Below are 19,197 nucleotides of genomic sequence, written 5' to 3'. Positions count from 1 at the left end.
CAAACATTTCACTTTCTCTTTAAATAATTCCAACTTAAATTATATTGTAGCCAGGGCAATTCAAAAACATTGGTATATGTTAGAGGCTGACACCAATTTAAAAACTGTAGCTTCTTCTAAAAATCGTCACATATAGGAAAAACACAACCCTAGGTGACAAGTTAAAGAAAATCATACCCACTGAAAGAGAAAACACCACAGGCTCGAAGTGGCTGACAAAATAAACCCCCCAGAGGAAATTATCGTTGTGGAAACTGTTCTTTTTGTCCCCACAACATTGCCAGCAGACAGATACAATTAGGTGGCTTCACTCATGTAGTGGATCATTCCATCACATGCCGTACATCCCATGTTGTATATTCTCTGATTTGCCCTTGTAGTAAATATTATGTGAGCAAAATGATAAGGCCACTTCATGTTCCGATTTGAGAACACTTCTGCTCGGTCAGAACAGGGAGTGGTGCCCCCAGATTAATAGCTCACATTCGTGACTCACATGATAACGATCCTACTTGCTTAAAATTTACCGGCTTGGAGAGGTTGAATCCACCCGTGTATGGCGGAGATCGTAATAATCTCCTGCTGCAAAGGGAGGCACGATGGATTGTAAAGTTGGACGCAACCAGAGTCTTAGGACTCAATGATCGAATACAAGTTGTTTCTGTTCTTATCAGGATTATTGTTCCATTGCTATGTGTTGCTATGACAACCTTCCCGGCATGCCTCAAATTAATTAGGGTGCGTGCATCCACGCCGATATATCTGTTTGTGGAAGCGCAAGAGCTGCGCGAAACAGTGCTGTCCAGAGACCCCTCCTGCTCCTAAAATCCTGCCCGCCGAAGTTATGAATATGCATTGATATCTTCATTAAAGTCCCCTGAATGGTGAGTGCTGGCTACTGTTGTTTTCTTATTTCTTGCATTTCACATGTGGATTGGCTATGTGCACCACCGCAATCAGGGCAGGTGAATGAAGTGTAGCATATACCCTGGATGAACGTCAAAACTACTAGTGTACGTGCCGGTGCCTTTGCTTCTCATTTGTACAAAAAAATAAATAAGCCATTGCCAAACCCTTTTGCTAGCAACCATGTTGGAACAAAACTCGTCTACAACAGAGGCTGGAAGATCCTGCCAAAATATAATTAATATGGGAAATGAAAAAAACTGATTGGCTAACACTAGTCAGCAGTTTAGAGAAAAGGCATCCAAGGCCATGTAATAGTCCAACAAGTTATGGAATAAACGACACATTTTCCATGTCAAACGCTTTTGAGCATGTAAACCTTACACTGGCCTTTGAAAATACCTTAGAGATCACTTAGGTCCTTATAGGCATATTGATGTTATAGAGCTTGATCCCTCGCTTTGGATCCCCTATGTTAGTGAGACAAGAGAACAGCAGAGAGAAACCTTTAGAAGAATGTTCTGGAAAAATCTATTTTTTCTTTTTTTATCAGTACATGAAGAAAAATAAAAATAAAATTATATTGCCATGGAACGTAACAAATTTAGCTTCTTATAACGCAGTACTAATGTAATACATTTTTACTGTTGGTGATTTAAAGTTGTGTCTGAGATATATAGTATATGTGTGTGTATATATATATATATATATATATATATATATATATATATATATATTAAAAATATATTTATTTTCAGTAGATTTCAAACCAGTGGCAAAGCTGCAGAGTGATACATTATAGGGTCATATTTCAATGTGCGCTTCACAATCACAGGTGTTGTCAGCCAGATTTCCTATGCTCATAAATTTCCCCCTTTACAGTGATGTAGAGCTTTACTATATATATTTTCATGCAGACTTAATAAGCACTCCTTGAAAGACCTTGAAGCAGAAGGCTTCAGTCTCAGAGGATAATATGAAGTTTCTAGTGCGCACTTGTTTTTACTTTTTAATGTAAATGATAATGCTTACACCTACTAAGCCCATAAGATGAAACACATTTAGGTATCATACAGAAGTCACTGTGCACAGTAAAGTAATTGAATAATTTTAAGACATGTGACAGTAGAAAACTGCTGACACAAAAATATGATCCATTCTCTTAGATTGCAGAGAAGCACCTGCCTAACAGCTATTTTATGCCTAGTATTCCGCTGTCACTAAATCCCCCATGGGGTCCTCCTCCATCCAGTCAGCATTTCTTGGCAGGGGATCACAGTGGAAAGAATCTCCTTATTACTGTGCAGAGACATAGTAAATATGTGTAAATGCATCTTTCCTTGTAGGTCTGGTATCAGTGACCAAATGTTTATCCATCTACAAGTCAGACAGGCCACTGCCTGCATCCTAATGCAGTGCTTCCCAAGCAGTAAGGGGTGCAGCGTAGGCAAAATTGATCATTCATTCAAATATTGTAACCGGAGAACATAACTCTATGGAAAACTGGTAAATGGTTTGGGAGCCCCCCAAATGTCACCCCCCCCCCCCCCCCCCAAAAAAAAAAAAAAAAAGATTAAAGAAAAATAAACAGTCGACTGTATAAGGGTTCATATCATGATTTTACCATGCTACTTTTTCTCATGATTTTTTTTTTTACCTTCAAATTGTACAAAACTGTATACCAAGACGCAGCCATTGACTTCCATTGAGCAATCATATTCAACACATGCATCAGTTTTGATCTGCATCCGATTTTGTGTCAGGGGTAAAATGATGGTTGACCACGATTTTTTGCCCAGAGTCAAAATCGGATTGAAATCATGTACAATTTTTAGATTATTATGGTCTATGTAAGTCGTATTAAATGGTGTGACTGTGCAATTTCATCAGATTTATCGCACACAAATTGTTTTTTACACATGCGCAGTAGCCTGGGAATTCTCTGAAAAGTGCTAGAAACTTTGAAATTCTTCCTCCTGTTACATACAAGTAGCGTAAAAATCGAACAATTTTTTTTCTATCATACGACTTTTGGTTATGATTTTAAATTGGATGCCAAACAATTATTTAGAATACGATTGTATATGATTTCAGGTTTTGTCTGATTTTACTGTCTGTTAGGCTGCATTCACATCTCGGTTTTACACTACAGGTGCCAGATCCGGCTGGGGGAGGGGCAAACCGTGCGCTCCCATACCCCAGCCGGACCAGCGCTGAACTCCATTCGTTTTAATGAGCCGACCGGAGTCAAACAGTGACTCCGGTCGGCTCATTTTTGACCCGTATCGTTTTGTGACCGGACCTAAAACCGTAGTACACGGTTTGCCCCTCCCCCAGCTGATCTGGCACCCGTAGTGTAAAACAGAGATGTGAATGCAGCCTTAATCGAACGGTAAACCAAGAAATAGCTGTAAGGTGTTGTAAATAACTTGTTGTAAATAACTATGAAGAGAGCAGGTTTTTCTTCAAGGTCCAGTATAGTACACAAGGAAAACAAAATGGATCTGGTGTCCAAAGGAGCAGCTCATTTTGGCACAGGTAAAGAGCAGTATAGAACATGTAGTACCACACTGTACTGTTGAGAGGCACTACCAGACAGCCAATACCCACTCTGAATAGTTTGATCTACCGGCCATTCACAAGTTACAATGTTCCAGGAAAAATGATTGTATGCTGAAATATTGTAACCTGAGGCCATTGTATCTTGAGGGATCACTGTATTAATTTTTTTAAGTGTAATTAATTAAGAATTTTGAAGAAATTCAAGTAACTGTAAAGCCAAGTCATCACAGTTCTGAATGAAGAAAGCTTGAGAAATCCTGCTGTAATGCATCACATTTAAGGTTACAATTTATTTTCAGTGGGGAAAAAAGGTAAATTCAATGATGATGTCAGGAGGAGGAGAGAGTAGCTGGCTTCTCCTCCTCCTTAGGTTTAGAAATCAATATAGACAGCAGTTTTGGACCCACCTGCTTGGAAACAAAGAAACGGTAAGACTTTATTTTTAACAGAGATATGAAGCAGTTTTATTGAAAATAATGAGACACATACCATGAAAGTTTTTGTTCAAATCTCTGGAAATATCCTTTAATTTCAAATTAACGATAACTAATCTATTGTAAACAAGCGAAAAGAACGGTATTGTATAGCATACACTGTACACACATCCTATTCAGTAAACAGCATTTAAAAACAAAAAACAAAACAAAAACAAAAAACACACCAAAGCATATATATATTATCCAAGTAACTTTATTTTATTTTGTTCCAATGCTGCACCATCTAATATGCACATCTGGTAAAGAGTTCATCATAATAATTATTATGCATGAATGAGTCCAGTAATACACGCATATATTAAATGTAACGCTTCTGCTGGTTGCCAGAAACAGAAAGATGGCCGCAGGAAAAAAAAAAAAAAACACTTGCTGTAAAACACTGTACAACAAATCAACTATATACTACACAGATAAATCAGAAGAGCCTGTTATGTTATAATGCCAAAATTGAAACCAACAGTAATGCATCGTTTTATCAATCTATGTCCTGTATATGCAAAGATATACGAACATATAGTCTTCTTGCCCCTGTTATCTGTTAAATATGTTAAAACACAACACTGTATGTTATATCCCAAAGCCACAATCAGTTCTAAAAATTCCAAACTGCAAAATAGCCCGGTACAAAGCTAAAATTACTATCCCTCTTTAATATCTTTTACTAAAACATAAATATTCTTTACCATATATTTTCTTCTGACATTCAAAACTGTAAAGTCAATATGGCTGAATTATTATTTAAAAAGCACATATTTACAAACCGTTTTCAATACATAAATTATTTGGCATAATTCTCACAATCATACTGCATATGCACGCCTGCTCTTTATTTTAAGTGGAATATTTTATTAAAGTTAACAAACTATGTACAAAAATACTCGAATAATTACTAAAAATGTAGTCACCTGCTAACAGTTTTTTTGGGAAAATATATAAAAAGTGATCATTTTCTTTCAACCAGACTGTCTTTAAAAGCAAAATACACACTTTACCTAAAAATCAACTTCCCAGCGAAAACAGGGAAATACTTTATCTACTATTTTTTTTTCTTATTTTTTGTATTTTTTTTTTTTTAAAGGAAGGTTTAAAATGCATAACCATTTTGTAAATTGCCATAAAAGCATGAGAGCGATGAAATCAATCACGTAAGGTGCTCTGTTCTTGGTGAGGATGTAGAATTATGTGCCAGAACAGGTGGCAGGTTTGTTGGTAGGAACATAAAAGAAATACAGTGAAACAGCCGAGATATACAATGCCCATAATTCAAGGACTAATGACAATGAGACAGCACACAGGCTAGAAAGGCACAACATTACATCTGTACAAGAGTTTGTGCTAGAAAATTGCATTGGTGGGGATTGTTCCGTATGATGAACTAGAAAACCATAGGAAAAGAATTGGATGCAAATGTTTATTGCATTATTCACCTGACACATTATTCATGCATTAGTAAAGGATAACCAGGGAAATATCTAGAAAAGCTGGTGGATAATAAAGTGTGCTGTCCAGGAATAATTAAAGGGAATGTGTCATCTCAATTTTTTTATTTAATTTTTTATTTAATTTATTTTTTGCTTTTTAGAACCAGATACAGAATGTGTTCTTTTTTTTTTCCTATACTTTATTTTCTAATAGAAAAAGTGTATTATTTCATTCTTGTGCATTGATTATAAGGACAGGTATACGGCTTAAGATTCTACACAGCTAATAGCATTTAGAGACATGCTTTACTGTAGACACATGGACCATAGGAAACAGACTGGAAGGGACACACTGACTTCCATGAAAAAGTTTTCTAGGTTTGCTCTGTGATCTGTGCAGTGGGGGAAGAGGTGAAAAGCAGTGATCATCACTTGTTGTGAATGGCCTGGTCCCATCCTATCTATATAGAGGTGTCACCTATCACTGAAAAATGTGCTTGTCATGATAAAGGAAAGAAAGCAGAAAAGCTCTCTCTACAGAACAGGGAGTGTCAGTTTAATAATAGACTTGGTGGCCAGAATTAAAATGCAAGATTTCAGAATTATCTTATATAATGATAGTAAATTGGAAAATTGGAAAAAACACCCAAAATATAACAATTTTATTTAAACAATAGGTATTTTCCTGATGACACATTACCTTTATAGGTGTTTTCTGATGGCCCAGCCTTAGGTAGGTCGATGTGTGATTGGACAGAGTCCAACCCCTGGGATCCCTACTGATCAGCAGAAATAATAGGCTGCAGTGCTCTATGTCCCCTTCACAGTATATCCAGGCACAAGTACTTGTCCATGTGCAGCTATGCCTGGTACAGAAACTTAGCCCCAGTCCCTTACACAATACTGTAACCCCCTCATTTTGCTCATCAGTGTGGCCCCGAGAATCATACCCTCACCAATCACTTATTGATGGCTAACCCTTGGCATAGGTCATCAATGTTATTTTCTAGGAAAGCACTTTGGCACAAGAAGCTAAGCCACCACTTTGAAAATAAATATTTCCTGTATTCCCTGGAAGTAAAAAGGATTTGGATTATAAGTAATTGTGAAAATAAGAAGAACATGACTAAGAGATATTATTGAGCTACTATGAGTCAGTTTATCTGTTCCATCCACATGTATGGAATAATAATATGGGCATACTAAATAACCCAATAAGCCAATGTACGAAGAGGTGCTTTTATCAACTATTATTGCTTTCAAGATCCAAGGCATCATCCCATAGCTGTCATGATAACTTTGTAAGCGTGGGCACTGTCGTACTGGCATCTACATATGACATCTTAATTTACATTACAGAGCACTAAAGATTATCGCTCCCAGTTAGTAATAAATAGAAATATGCAGAGAAATAAAGCTCTCCGCATTAAATACCTCAGATACATGTGTTTTACTATTGTTTACACACAGAATACATAAATACACCATACAGTACTAAGCTGAGTAGTTCTTCCCTTTACTACTATGCTTCCATATGCAATGTTCTTAGTATGTGTGCATTTCCATACAAAGTATTGCATACTAACATGCAGCACCAGTATCCATGCAGAGCAGTGTTAAATCTACATATGAAATATACTGGCACCCGGGAACCCTACATTTCCCTACTATGTTTCCCAACTTCAAGTATCCATCAGTTTATTATAGATAGATCATTATATCGTATGAATAATTATAAGATTCTCAGTTTCTGGCAAATAAATCCGATGTGATTGCTCATATGTAAATTGTTTTCCTCTTCTATAGAAACTAGTATATTTTCATTGGTGACCAGTAGCAAACACGGCTTTATGTCAGATATACTGGTAGGTCACGAATTACCAATATAAATGAATGATTCATTTTGTTGCTTGTTCATCCAATATCTAAGTTTATAATTAAATGCGATTGACAAGTAGATACATAGAACTATAGGATCTTGTCAAAACTGCTGAACTTTTCTAATTTAGCCTGATCTATATAAAATGTTAGTTGTATTGCTTGGCCTCCTGCATAACCATATACACTGAATCGGAATTAAAAGAGCCCAGCACCTTCAATACTTTTCTAAGAGAAAAACATACACATTTATTTGTAAAACATTGGGGATGCAAAGAGTAGCTGAATGCAAGGCACTTAACAATGGATCTGATTTAGTCAATTGTGCAGTAGAAGATGCACACACAATAATAGAGGTGATATATTGTTTTTAACCATGGCCCTACCCACTGTGTGCTATTTATGTTATTGGTGTTTGCTCATATTAAGAGGCCTTTGGGTCCCCGCAAACTCCAGTGCCCTGGAGCGACTGCTAACAAGGCACTCCCTATAGCTTCACCATTAAAAATTACCACTTCCAAACACATCATCAAAATATGTCAAAGATTCCCTCCGTAAAGGAAGATAAAAGGGGTATTAGAGCCCCAGAAAAATGGAGATAGCAATACTCCCATAAGCATTATGTGAGACATATATATTTATAAAGAACTGTTGTGTAATTTTATTTTTATGCGTTTTAACTACATTAAAGGTGATATATGGGAAATGTGATAAATGGTACAAAGTGGATTACTAGAAAACATAGATGTTGAAGTGAATACATGTAAAACAGAAAAGTGAGTTGTGTAGTGTTGTGATGGTTGTCTATTCAAAATAGACAACAAAAATAAATACCTTAGCCACTGATGCACACCAGGTATACTAAAGAAAACCTGAGGTCATTCTGAAAAAAACATGAGTTGCAGTAACCAGTAGATACCTTAGGGGGGGCTGATCGCATACCTGTTTACAGCATGATAATTGCCTAGCTGTTGCTGAGTTGTAGAGCTTTGTATCTCCCCTGACTCAGTAGATCTGTCAGATGGGCGGGAATTTATTTTCATATGGGCTGTGTTTGGCTGAGTTCTGTTCAGTGATTGAAAGGGGTGGGGGGTTATTTAATGAAGGGGTGTAGAGCAGGCTATCCTCTGCCTGTAGCCCACATTCACCTAACAAAGGCCAATAGAGTGTCTCTGTTGGGCTGGTACATGTTAGTATAACTATAATTGTGAAATGTAATAGTAGAGTTTGCGGCTCTATCCTATATAGAGGAATCCAGTAAAAGATCATTACTTTTACAACATGGGAGCCAATGGGTTAGAGAGAGATAAGTAATGTTTCAGAGTGACTTTATTCTAACGGACAATAGCGGTGAATCAGCAATAGAAGTTTACCGGGTGCACCTGTCCTGGTGTAAAATGTAGCATCACCAGTGTTTGTATTGTGTGCAATGACTGGATCACACCAAAATCAGTAGTGAACCCACATGTGATCACTACATAGCGAAACATTGAACACTAATTCTGTCCAAGTTTAAGCTGTCTAAATAAATGAAGCATTGATTATCTCCACAAGCCCAGCAGCCTCTGGGAATACAACTAAGGATACATTCTGTTACTTCTTTTTTTAGGCTCTGTTCACATTGCTACCCTTCTTAATTTTTCCCATTGCTTTTGATGACAAGAATAGCAGAATAAGCACTGTTATTTTTGTCACTAAATACAGAAAACCCAACATATCCTGATCCATGGCCTTTTAAAGGGGTACTCCATTGTTTAAATACCTATCCACAGGGGGGCTAAGTGTTCGATTGCGGGTGTACAACTTCCGGGACCCCTCCTCAATCTCCATAACTGGGTCAGAATCTCCCGGCTGAAGGGAAGTTGCAGTCGGCACAGGCTCAATGCATTCCGTATGAAAGAGCTGGAGGTACATGAGTACAGCTCATGTATCTCCAGTGCTCCCAAAGAAAATAAATGGAGAGCATGCCGACCCCGCGTTCCATGCAGTGGAGAGATTCGGGGCCACATTCTGGTCCGACTTCTTGTACCCCCTGCGATCAGAAACTTATCTTGCCCTAGGGCGATACATTTTGAAATGCTGGAGTACCCCTATAAAAGCAAAGAAATCCATCAGGATTCATTTGGACCCATTTCAAAAGCTGTCATGATCTTGGAAATGATGAAAGTCATGGCTCTAATGTGAACAGAGCCTTGTTCTGCTGGCTACAGCATTATCTAGATACACATACATCTAACTCAGATCCATTGTTTTAAATACAAGGACATAGGTAAAAAAAACTAAGCTTTAGAAAAAGTTTTGCATTACTAAACCACTAAAGCAACCCCAGTTTTACTGCCTTTGACACACTGCTCTGAATACGTACCAAATAAACAGCCTATAGCTGGAACGTACAGCAGTTACTTCTCTGCTTTGATCATTGGAACAACCTCGTAGTACATGCAGTTCTGAGAGCTACCCTCCCTTGAGTTAATAAAACATTAAAATTGTCTTGTCATATAGAAAATGCACAAAGTACAGAAGATAATTTATCGCCCATGAGCAGAGATTTATATACAGAAGTAAAAATCCCACATTCTTTGAAGAAAATGATGTATACTATGCTCATATAGTAAGATGTTAACAGGGTCATCAAACTAATATCTATGTTATAAATTTGAAGTTAGCGCAGATAATACATTTGGAATTGTTGGCTTTTTTAATGGTTAAAAGCAAAGAATCAAGTATCTCTAAAATATAACTGAAACACAAAAAGAAACTAAGAAACAAATAATTATTCATTGTATACAGATTCATCAAAATGTAAAGAAATTATGATATCAAATTTATATCCAGTAAGCCCACATACTCCATGAATGTATGTGGTTTCTGTATGTGATCCAAAGTGCCTCTTGTCAAGTTACTCCTGAATTAAAATTTCTATTATAATGTGCAAAACAATAATACATAACAAAATTCTTTACTTTCTTAAGAGAACCAAATAGTAAACAATTAAAGTGCCCATACTTTTATTACATCTATAACCTATCTGCAGTCTTCACTTATCACTGCACCCCTTGGGGTTACTTGTTCTGCAAGGTCATACTGTTTGTTCAGCAATCCTTTTACAACTGAGATACTTTCCTTGGGAAAGGCCTTGGGCGTGGCAATGGGTCAGTCCTTTTGCCATTCTCCAGACTTGTTGGACGTGCTGGGCCAGGTTTAGGTGGTAAAGCTGGAGGGTCAATAGGAGCAGGTATGGAGAGACATTGAGGTACGGGTACAGGACGCCTTAAAGTCCGTTCATACACACTGTAAGGGGGTGGGGTTTTATTCTCCTTTCTTGTTGGTTCCTCTGATATACCATAACTTGAGCCAGATCCTGATTGCTCAAAAAATTGACTCTCAAAACCTGACATTTCTGAAATGCTGCAACGACTTAGAGAAGAAATGCCACTGCTGCAGCTCCCAGACAAGACTGGAGAATTGGACATCATGCTAGAAGGATGGCAGTCCACAGGAGATGGAGTAAATGACTGCATTGAGCCCTGAAAAGCAATGAACAAAGCTTAGGAATTTAAAGACATTTCTAAGGCCCACCAGAGAACTACGGTTCACATAAAACGGTGTTGAATAATCCTTGTAGTGACTAGCACAGTGGCAGCCCATCGAGGGAACATCCCAGAAAAACATTCTAACCCCCAAAAAAATAATCTGTATCTTTAGCTAAGTCTACTGCTTATATTATGAGGAAGGGGTCTTTTGCTGACACTCTGTATATGATAAGGATTGGGAACTGTTTTGGACACTGTATATGGGGAGTCAATTAGAATATGTGGATTATACTTCAAACGATGACCAACTGTCAGTCAAATCCGGCACTGCCACCCATTTTGGCATGTAGGCTAGACCTCTGATGCCTGCTGAGCAGTCGTTTTATTTCTCTAACCACACATTCCTGGGTTGTGTCTATAGTTGAACAAGTCAAATAGCTGAGTGGTGTATCAGCACCGGACAGTTGACTCACAGGTTTCACTATGGTGCACTCACTGTAAGCTTCATTTTCAGCTCTGCAGCCACTGGACAACATAGTTATGTTTGTGACTGACATTGTATATGAGGGGAGGAGTTTAAAAAGGACTTATGGCCATCAACATATTGGGCCACCAAACCTGCCACAGCCTTGCACTCTTTTCTTCCATCTGGAAGTATTTAGGAATATGCTTACTAAGCAAATAATCTGCAGTTTATGATGTATTTCTACAGTATTATCAGTTCCCATTGGTTTAATAATAACATATCAGACTGTATATTCAGTTTGCCAATTTTATATATATTTACTGTAACAAACACAGTCTATACCAGCAAAAAAGCTGTGTTAATGTAGTGACTGTTTTCAGAACAGACAAAAGTAGGTAACTGGATTTATTAATTCATCTCCGATAAAGCAAGTATTATTTTTCCGTCAGACAACAGAATTAAATCAGCACCAGGTTTCGGTGAAAAATCTACAGAGAAGAAAGCTGCAAGTATTCTATGGTGCAAGTTTGCCCTCTGCTGGCTGCTTGTAACTCAAGATATGCTACAACGAAATCCCAAAAATGTCACAATTTCTTGTATGCATATTGACCCAGACAAAGAAAACTATTTACCTTCATTGGAGATCTTCCCATTATAGAAGGGGACACTGCAGCAATATTTCTTGCTGGAGAAGCTGAAATTAAACAAAGTAAACAGTTACTTATTTGTAATAGATTCTGTGTCACACAATGACAACAAAACTAACATTTTAGATTAATGAAATTGTTTTACATATGCAGGAAGAAGCCAGGGTCACTGCCTTCCAGAATCTGCCATATTGACATGGTGTTTTCAGAGTCAGGAAAAACATTTTTGTGATAAGGGAGCATGTCAAGGTTGATGCTGCCAGTGGTTTGGGAAACATATTGGTTAACAGACTCCCTTTAAAGTGTCCCTGTCATTTGCAAAAACTTTTGATATGTTAGGCTGGGTTCACATCACGTTTTCCCCCATACGGGAGCACATACGGCAGGGGAGAGCTAAAACCTTGCGCTTCCGTATGTAATTTATTTCAATGAGCGGGCCGGAGTGAAACATTTGGTCGGCTCATTTTTGCGCCGTATGCGCTTTTACAACCGGACCTAAAACCGTGGTTGACCACAGTTTTAGGTCCGGGGAAAAAGCTCATACGGCGCAAAAATGAGCCGACCGGACCAAACGTTTCACTCCGGCCGGCTCATTGAAATTAATTACATACGGGTGCGCATAGAAAGGCATACGGGAGCGTGAGGTTTTAGCTCTCCCCTGCCGTATGCGCTCCCGTATGGGGGAAAACGTAATGTGAACCAGCCCTTAGAGAGACACATCAAAAGTTTTTACTGGTTAGGGTTTGGGTACTCCGTAGCACACTGTAAATTCTATAGAACCCTGGTAATCAAGCAGATCACTCATCACTTTATAATGTCCTATTTAGGAGCTGATTCACTAGGGTTAATAGTTGCTAAAATAGAATGCAGCAGACCCTTGTTCACTAAAGCTTGAAGGGTACGGTGTATCCGTCTGATTACCCATCAGCTAGGAAGGTTGAAGAGCACTTTCTCTGCAAGTTAAGATCCCGAAAACCATAAGTTATTAATACAGAAAATATAATGGATAATGGTATTATACAAAATATCATCTTTACTTGCTGAAACCATAAACTCCTAAATGTTTTGTTGCCAACTTATTTTTTAAAGACTTTATTATAACAACACAACTAGCATGCACGCAGATAAATTCAATTAACATCTTAGACAGAAAGACCTACCTGCTTGTGTGGGTCTGGGTGGCACCGGAGGGGTTATGAACCTCCCGCATTCTGACATGTTTTTGGCTTCTTTCCCGCTATCGAGGCTCCAACTGCTTGGGGTTGTGTTCACTGCTGTAAAATTGGAGCAGAATTGACACAAACAACCTTGAGTTTCGCTGTGGATTTTTAAAGTCAGGCCTGAATGTGTTATTTTCTACAGAGCAGATGACAGCAACCTGTCACATTTCATATTGAAGAGAAGCACAAAACAGACTACAGTATCTGACAGAGAAAGCAAGAAATTGGAATGACCACATAAATTGCCAATGATTTCATATATTAGCAAGGATGCAGGCAGCTGAAGTAAACAGAAGCAGCTCAGGCTGTATCTTACCACACCAGGATTATGCTTGAAAAATGAATATATTTTTTCTACTGCAGCAGATACAGTATCTCCCACAGTAGACTGTGAAATGTCTTGTATAACCCAACAACACAGCAGCCATGTTTTAGTGCTATAATTTTGTCATCACCCTAAGAAAACAACCGAAGAAAGTAACATTCATATGTGCAAAACAGATTATCCAAACGTGCAAATTGGGCAAAGAGGAGTTACCACTTACCGTATTTTTTACCATATAGGACGCTCCGGCATATAAGACGCACCCAATTTTAAAGGAGGAAAATCTAGATTACAATGTAAAGTATAGGACAGTGATCTTCAACCAGGGGACCTCCAGATGTTGCAAAACTACAACTCCTAGCATGCCCGGACAGCCGTTGGCTGTCCGAGCATGCTGGGAGCTGTAGTTTTGCAACATCTGGAGGTCCGCAGGTTGAAGAGCACTGGTATAGGAGGTAATACGCGTCCCCGCCGCTCCGGACCTGTCACCGCTCCCCTGGATGTCGCCCTCCATCGCTGTCGCCGCGTCCCCAGGGTGTCCCCATCGCTCCGGAACGTCTCTGATGCCCGGTATCCTCACTCTCCGTCGCCGCCATCACATCGCTACGCACGCCGCTCCTATTGGATGACGGGATGGCGTGCACGATGACGTGATGACTACGAAGGAGAGCGATGGCCATGCAGGGGATCCCGGCACGGAGCAGACACCGAGGAGGCAGGTAAAGTCCCTTCCAGTGCAGCCGGGTTAGTGTCACTTTCGCCTCAGACGCGGCGGTCAGCTTTGATCGCCACGTCTGAAGGGTTAATACAGGGCATCACCGCGATCGGTGATGTCCTGTATTAGCCATGGGTCCCGGCCGTTGATGGCCGTCAGGAACGCCGCGATAGGACAGGGTTTTAATGTGTATTCGCCGTATAAGATGCACCAGTTTTGGGGAAGAAAAAGTGCATCTCATACCGTGAAAAATATGGTAGCTAACTCTCCTGAGACTTGCTTCTGAATGGCCATCACTGCTAGACTATTCCCTGCCACTTAGGCTACTACTTATTCAGGTCAGTATTTGTATCGGTATTCTAGTTTTCTCTGGGTTGGTTCGGCTCCTAATTTTGGCATACAAACACATACAAAAGACTGACTCAAATACTGCTGTGAGAAAGTAGACTAAACTCATGGGCCCAGATTTATCAGTATGGCTAAAGACAGTCTTTGTTACCCATAGAAACCCATCACAGTGCAGCTTTTATTTCACCTGAGCACTTAGTAAATGTTAAGCCGCCATTGGTTGCTATGAGTAAATCAGACTGAGCCACTATGCTCATAAAGTCAGGGCACGTAACACAGGGCACATAACACAGGGCACATAACACAGGGCACATAACACAGGGCACATAACACAGGGCACATAACACAGGGCACATAACACAGGGCACATAACACAGGGCACATAACACAGGGCACATAACAAAGGGCACATAACACAGGGCACATAACACAGGGCACATAACACAGGGCACTTAACACAGGGCACTTAACACAGGGCACTTAACACAGGGCACTTAACACAGGGCACTTAACACAGGGCACTTAACACAGGGCACTTAACACAGGGCACTTAACACAGGGCACTTAACACAGGGCACTTAACACAGGGCACATAACACAGGGCACATAACACAGGGCACATAACACAGGGCACATAACACAGGGCACATAACACAGGGCACATAACACAGGGCACATAACACAGGGCACATAACACAGGGCACATAACACAGGGCACATAACACAGGGCACATAACACAGGGCACATAACACAGGGCACATAACACAGGGCACCTCTTTCCAAGATTAGCTATTTGAAGGGTCTTCACCTTTATTGGCACTTCTTAATTCTTCCAAAAAAGTTATAGTCTTTATTATCTACATTCAGAGAGCCAGTTGCGGCTGAAACCATGCCCCCTCACAATGATCTTAAAGGTATACTTCTAAGACATGCAGAGAATAAAACCTTATCTGCTCCCTGGGAACCCCTTTAAATGACTGTGTTTATTAATATTAAACACAATACATTTTTTTCTCTTACACTGATGACCAAGTACAGGATTATGAGACAAAGCAGACATTAAAGATGAAGCCATAACCACATTAAGCACCCAGATTGTAGATAGAGTAGGAATAATCTAGACATGGAGAAGGATGATTAAATTATGCACAACCTTATTATCTGAGCAGACAGAGAGACGAGAGAAACCAAGAGAGTGCGGATACATAAATGTTGTCCAGACCTATTACCCTCTACATGCACATTGCATTATGATTTGTCCCAGGACTAATGATGGAGGATAGAGGTGCTGGCTCAGGAGCATGAATTGTAAGTGCAGAATTCCTGGAGCGAGTGGAGGGCCTGTGGGGCTATATACAGGTTTAAGCACACATGCTATGACTTCACCAGTATTAGATTAATTAAGGACTGTTAGCGAAGACTTTCAATTAGTTTATTGAACCCAAGATAATACACTAAGATTGTCAGGGCTTAGCACACATTTATATCCAAGTCTATAGATCTGTTAAAGATTTGAACACTTGTAGGCAGTATAAAGTATTGTTCTCAAGGAGGTTTCTAATCATTTTTCTAGGCAACGCCTTTTAGGGTTTTCATTGTTTACATGATAAACAAACCTGTCACCTCTGCTAGCTGATGGTATATATTGTATCCTTAAATTAATAACTGAGGGCAGAATTATACAATCAGGCAATTAATATATTTTAGCGCTGGGTGGAAACACAGATACATCAAAGTGTCTCATTAAGCCTGATTTACCTCCAGGAATATCCATGCCTGTGCCAAGTACACTGACTGCTCTTTATCTTGTGTCACTTGCTTTATTCAGATCGTGAATTACAAGCCTTAATGATTAGCAATTAAGATAATTTTGTACTAAAATAATGGCCTCCATCTATCTTATTCAAAAGGCTCCCAGCAGCAATTTGTAATTACGGACAGGCAAGGGCCCAATGTGGCAATATCAAATGGAAAGTGTGCACCTTCTGCTATACATGGCGGAGAGAATTTTCAGGGTCTCTGGATCACACCAATATACATTTCTGGCAATATTGCTATTACTAGTTGAAATGAAAGACGCAATCTGATTGGTCTCTATGGTCACTCTTCTTCTACACAAATTTTGATAAATTTTACCCAAAGTGCAAAATAAATACAAATTGTGGTATACAGACCAATAGCAGTTTCACAAGGTAAATGTACAGTGCCACAGTGAGTAACTTTGCACACAGCACCGTACATTTACAGCACGACTATGGAGCGAGCGCAAGAAGAGTGCTCGCTGCATAGTGGGTGAGCTCTGGCTGCTATAAGCAGTCTGGGACTCACTGATAATGGAGGACATCAGTGCTGATGTCTGCCAATAACCCTACAGATGCCGTGCTCAATGCAGATAATGTCATCTATAGTGAAACCGGAGGGTCCAGTGGGCTTATCGCACCCTTGCTGTGCAATTGCAGGGGTCTGATGAGCTCAAATAGCTGCTGGAGGTCTCTTACCTCCCTCCGGCCTTCAGGATTGCAGATCTTATGCAGCCTGGAGAGCCATCCTGAACAAGAAGATCGGGCTGACAGTACTGATCAGTACATAGTAATCTAATGATTGCTATCAATAGCTATTAATGTGTAAATGTACAATTAAAATGTTAATGATACAGGAATAATACCAGAATTGGTGATTTTTGGTCATATCACGTCAGAAAAAATTAATACAATGCAATCAAAAAGTTCTACCAAAACAAAAATGTTACCGATAAAAACTAAAGATCAAGGCACAAAAATGTGTCCTCATACAGCCCCAATATAGAAAAATTACAAAGTCATAGGGTCTTAGAACACAAGAAGGAAAAAACAAAAATTCTAAAATGAAATGGTCTTTGTCCTTATGGCCAAATGGGCTGTGTCTTTAAGGGGTTAATTACACGAAAATCATACAGTGTTAGTATTTGGGGAAACATGTACACAAAAGATATTGACTAAGATATTGACCTGCTAGAATAGGGGTGAGCAAATTACCTAATTATGCAATGGCTGCTCACCATATTCAGCCAGGTATCGGACCTGCTCGTACTGACTCTGGGACAGTGTAGACCAGTTGTGCGTAACTATGATTGATTCTAAAGATGTTGGCTAAGGCTCTGAACCATTACAGTTCCAAGTGACCTTCTGTTGTGCACTTCAGTTTAGATGCCTGCTCAGTAATCTTTCACCTGAAATAAACACTGGAACTAATTGGTAGGTAGAGAGTATATAGGTGGGGGGAATCCTACTCTCTGTGCAGGAATAGAACACAAAGGTCACAGTGACTTTGACGTGCATAAAACAAACTCATCAAACGTCGCACAGTGCTTGATAAATTTGTTGCACGGCCACATCATTTCAGCATGGTGCCAGTTTTGATGCTTTTGTAGGGCTGGTGGTAGTTAGTCTGAGTTAGTGTGTAAAAGAGGTCATGTGCGACAAATTTGAAACCAACCACTGCAAAAACTCCTTCTAATGCAGTCCACAATATGGTTATGGTTTTAAAATTCTGTAAATAAAAAGTTGCACAGAAACTGGCTGCGACAATTTATGCAACAAACTTAGACTAAAAAAAACAGATTGATGACTTCTCCCCATAGAGCTTTGAAAAGGACATTTGTAAAACCCCTTTAGGGTCAAACAAGTTTCCCGATCTCACAGCAGCTTCTAAACATGCAGAGCTATATCAGCGATCCCAAACAGCAACAGTTCAGTGTTTCTGCTACAACTATAAACAGTTTTGCTCCTTATTGAGAACACATAACATATCAGGGCCAACTAATAGGCTCAAAAACCTGCACTGGAAGAAGGGAAAATGATCACAAAGCAGATTTATTCTAGAATTCAGTAACACAGCTTGCACCCAACACAAACTTTCCTGAACTAATTTCCTTCATCTTTAAAACAATGTTAACAACATACAGGGCTGCAAGTGGGAACAGATGGTTCTGTATTCGCAAATTACATTTTGTCCACACAGCTTCTCAAGCAGAGAATTCTAAAAGAAAAACTAGAGCAACTATACACTTATTCACTAAACAACCAGTTTTGTAACAGCGATAACACTTATTTTCAGTCGGGGAAGCATACCTTTATCTGGAGCTGAGAGGTTTGGATCACTCCGAGGCAAAGTGTTTTCTCCGATGTGATTAAAAAGTGCTCTCTAGAAAGGTTAAAACAACAGACATGTAAAGGTTAACATCCATATGACAGAAATATGCTGCCATATACAGTTAGCAAAATCAGTGAAATGTTTTGGTTCAATTATATAGTCGTTAGGAGAACTACGCATTTCTTAAAGTTTGCCAAAATGTTCAAGTTACTTCTTAAATTTCATAGTGACATGTCTGTGTTGTGTTGTGATTGGTGGGGGTCAGGCTGCTGTGCAAATGCCTTAGTGCTGCGTCCCTTTTTTCTGTTCTGCTTTCCTTGGAAAGTTGAGTTAACGTTGTATAAACAATGTAAAAGTCTAGAAGGCCCCTAATCTAGTGATTGGTGGAGGTCTCAGCAGCCGGACTCCCACCAATCACAACTTCTCATATGTTTCTATGATCAAGACATATCCACACAAAAAAACTCTTCGGGAACATAGCAGAAAAATCATACTATTATCATTTATATTATCAAAGATCTTCATAAGGAGAGTACAATACTAAATT

General features: G+C 39.3%; 1 protein-coding gene across 4 annotated transcripts in view; it reads right to left on the bottom strand.

Moving 5' to 3' along the window:
* Window positions 1-3,923: 3,923 nt before the first annotated feature.
* DOCK4 (dedicator of cytokinesis 4) overlaps window positions 3,924-19,197 on the bottom strand; it is a 351,745-nt gene continuing 336,471 nt past the window's right edge. For all 4 annotated transcript variants that reach the window (XM_056573904.1, XM_056573906.1, XM_056573905.1 and 1 more), the window contains 4 exons: window positions 18,629-18,701; window positions 13,071-13,184; window positions 11,896-11,957; window positions 3,924-10,791 (listed from right to left, as the gene is read on the bottom strand). In XM_056573904.1, coding sequence (XP_056429879.1) covers window positions 10,369-10,791; window positions 11,896-11,957; window positions 13,071-13,184; window positions 18,629-18,701 — 672 coding nt within the window. In that variant the 3' untranslated portion in view covers window positions 3,924-10,368. The remainder of the gene's footprint in view (window positions 10,792-11,895; window positions 11,958-13,070; window positions 13,185-18,628; window positions 18,702-19,197) is intronic.

The sequence above is a fragment of the Hyla sarda genome, chromosome 4, assembly GCF_029499605.1.
Source record: "Hyla sarda isolate aHylSar1 chromosome 4, aHylSar1.hap1, whole genome shotgun sequence".
Classification (NCBI taxonomy): Eukaryota; Metazoa; Chordata; class Amphibia; order Anura; family Hylidae; genus Hyla; species Hyla sarda.
The sequence above is the reverse complement of the archived record's forward strand: the minus strand, read 5'-3'. Positions and strand labels throughout refer to the sequence as shown.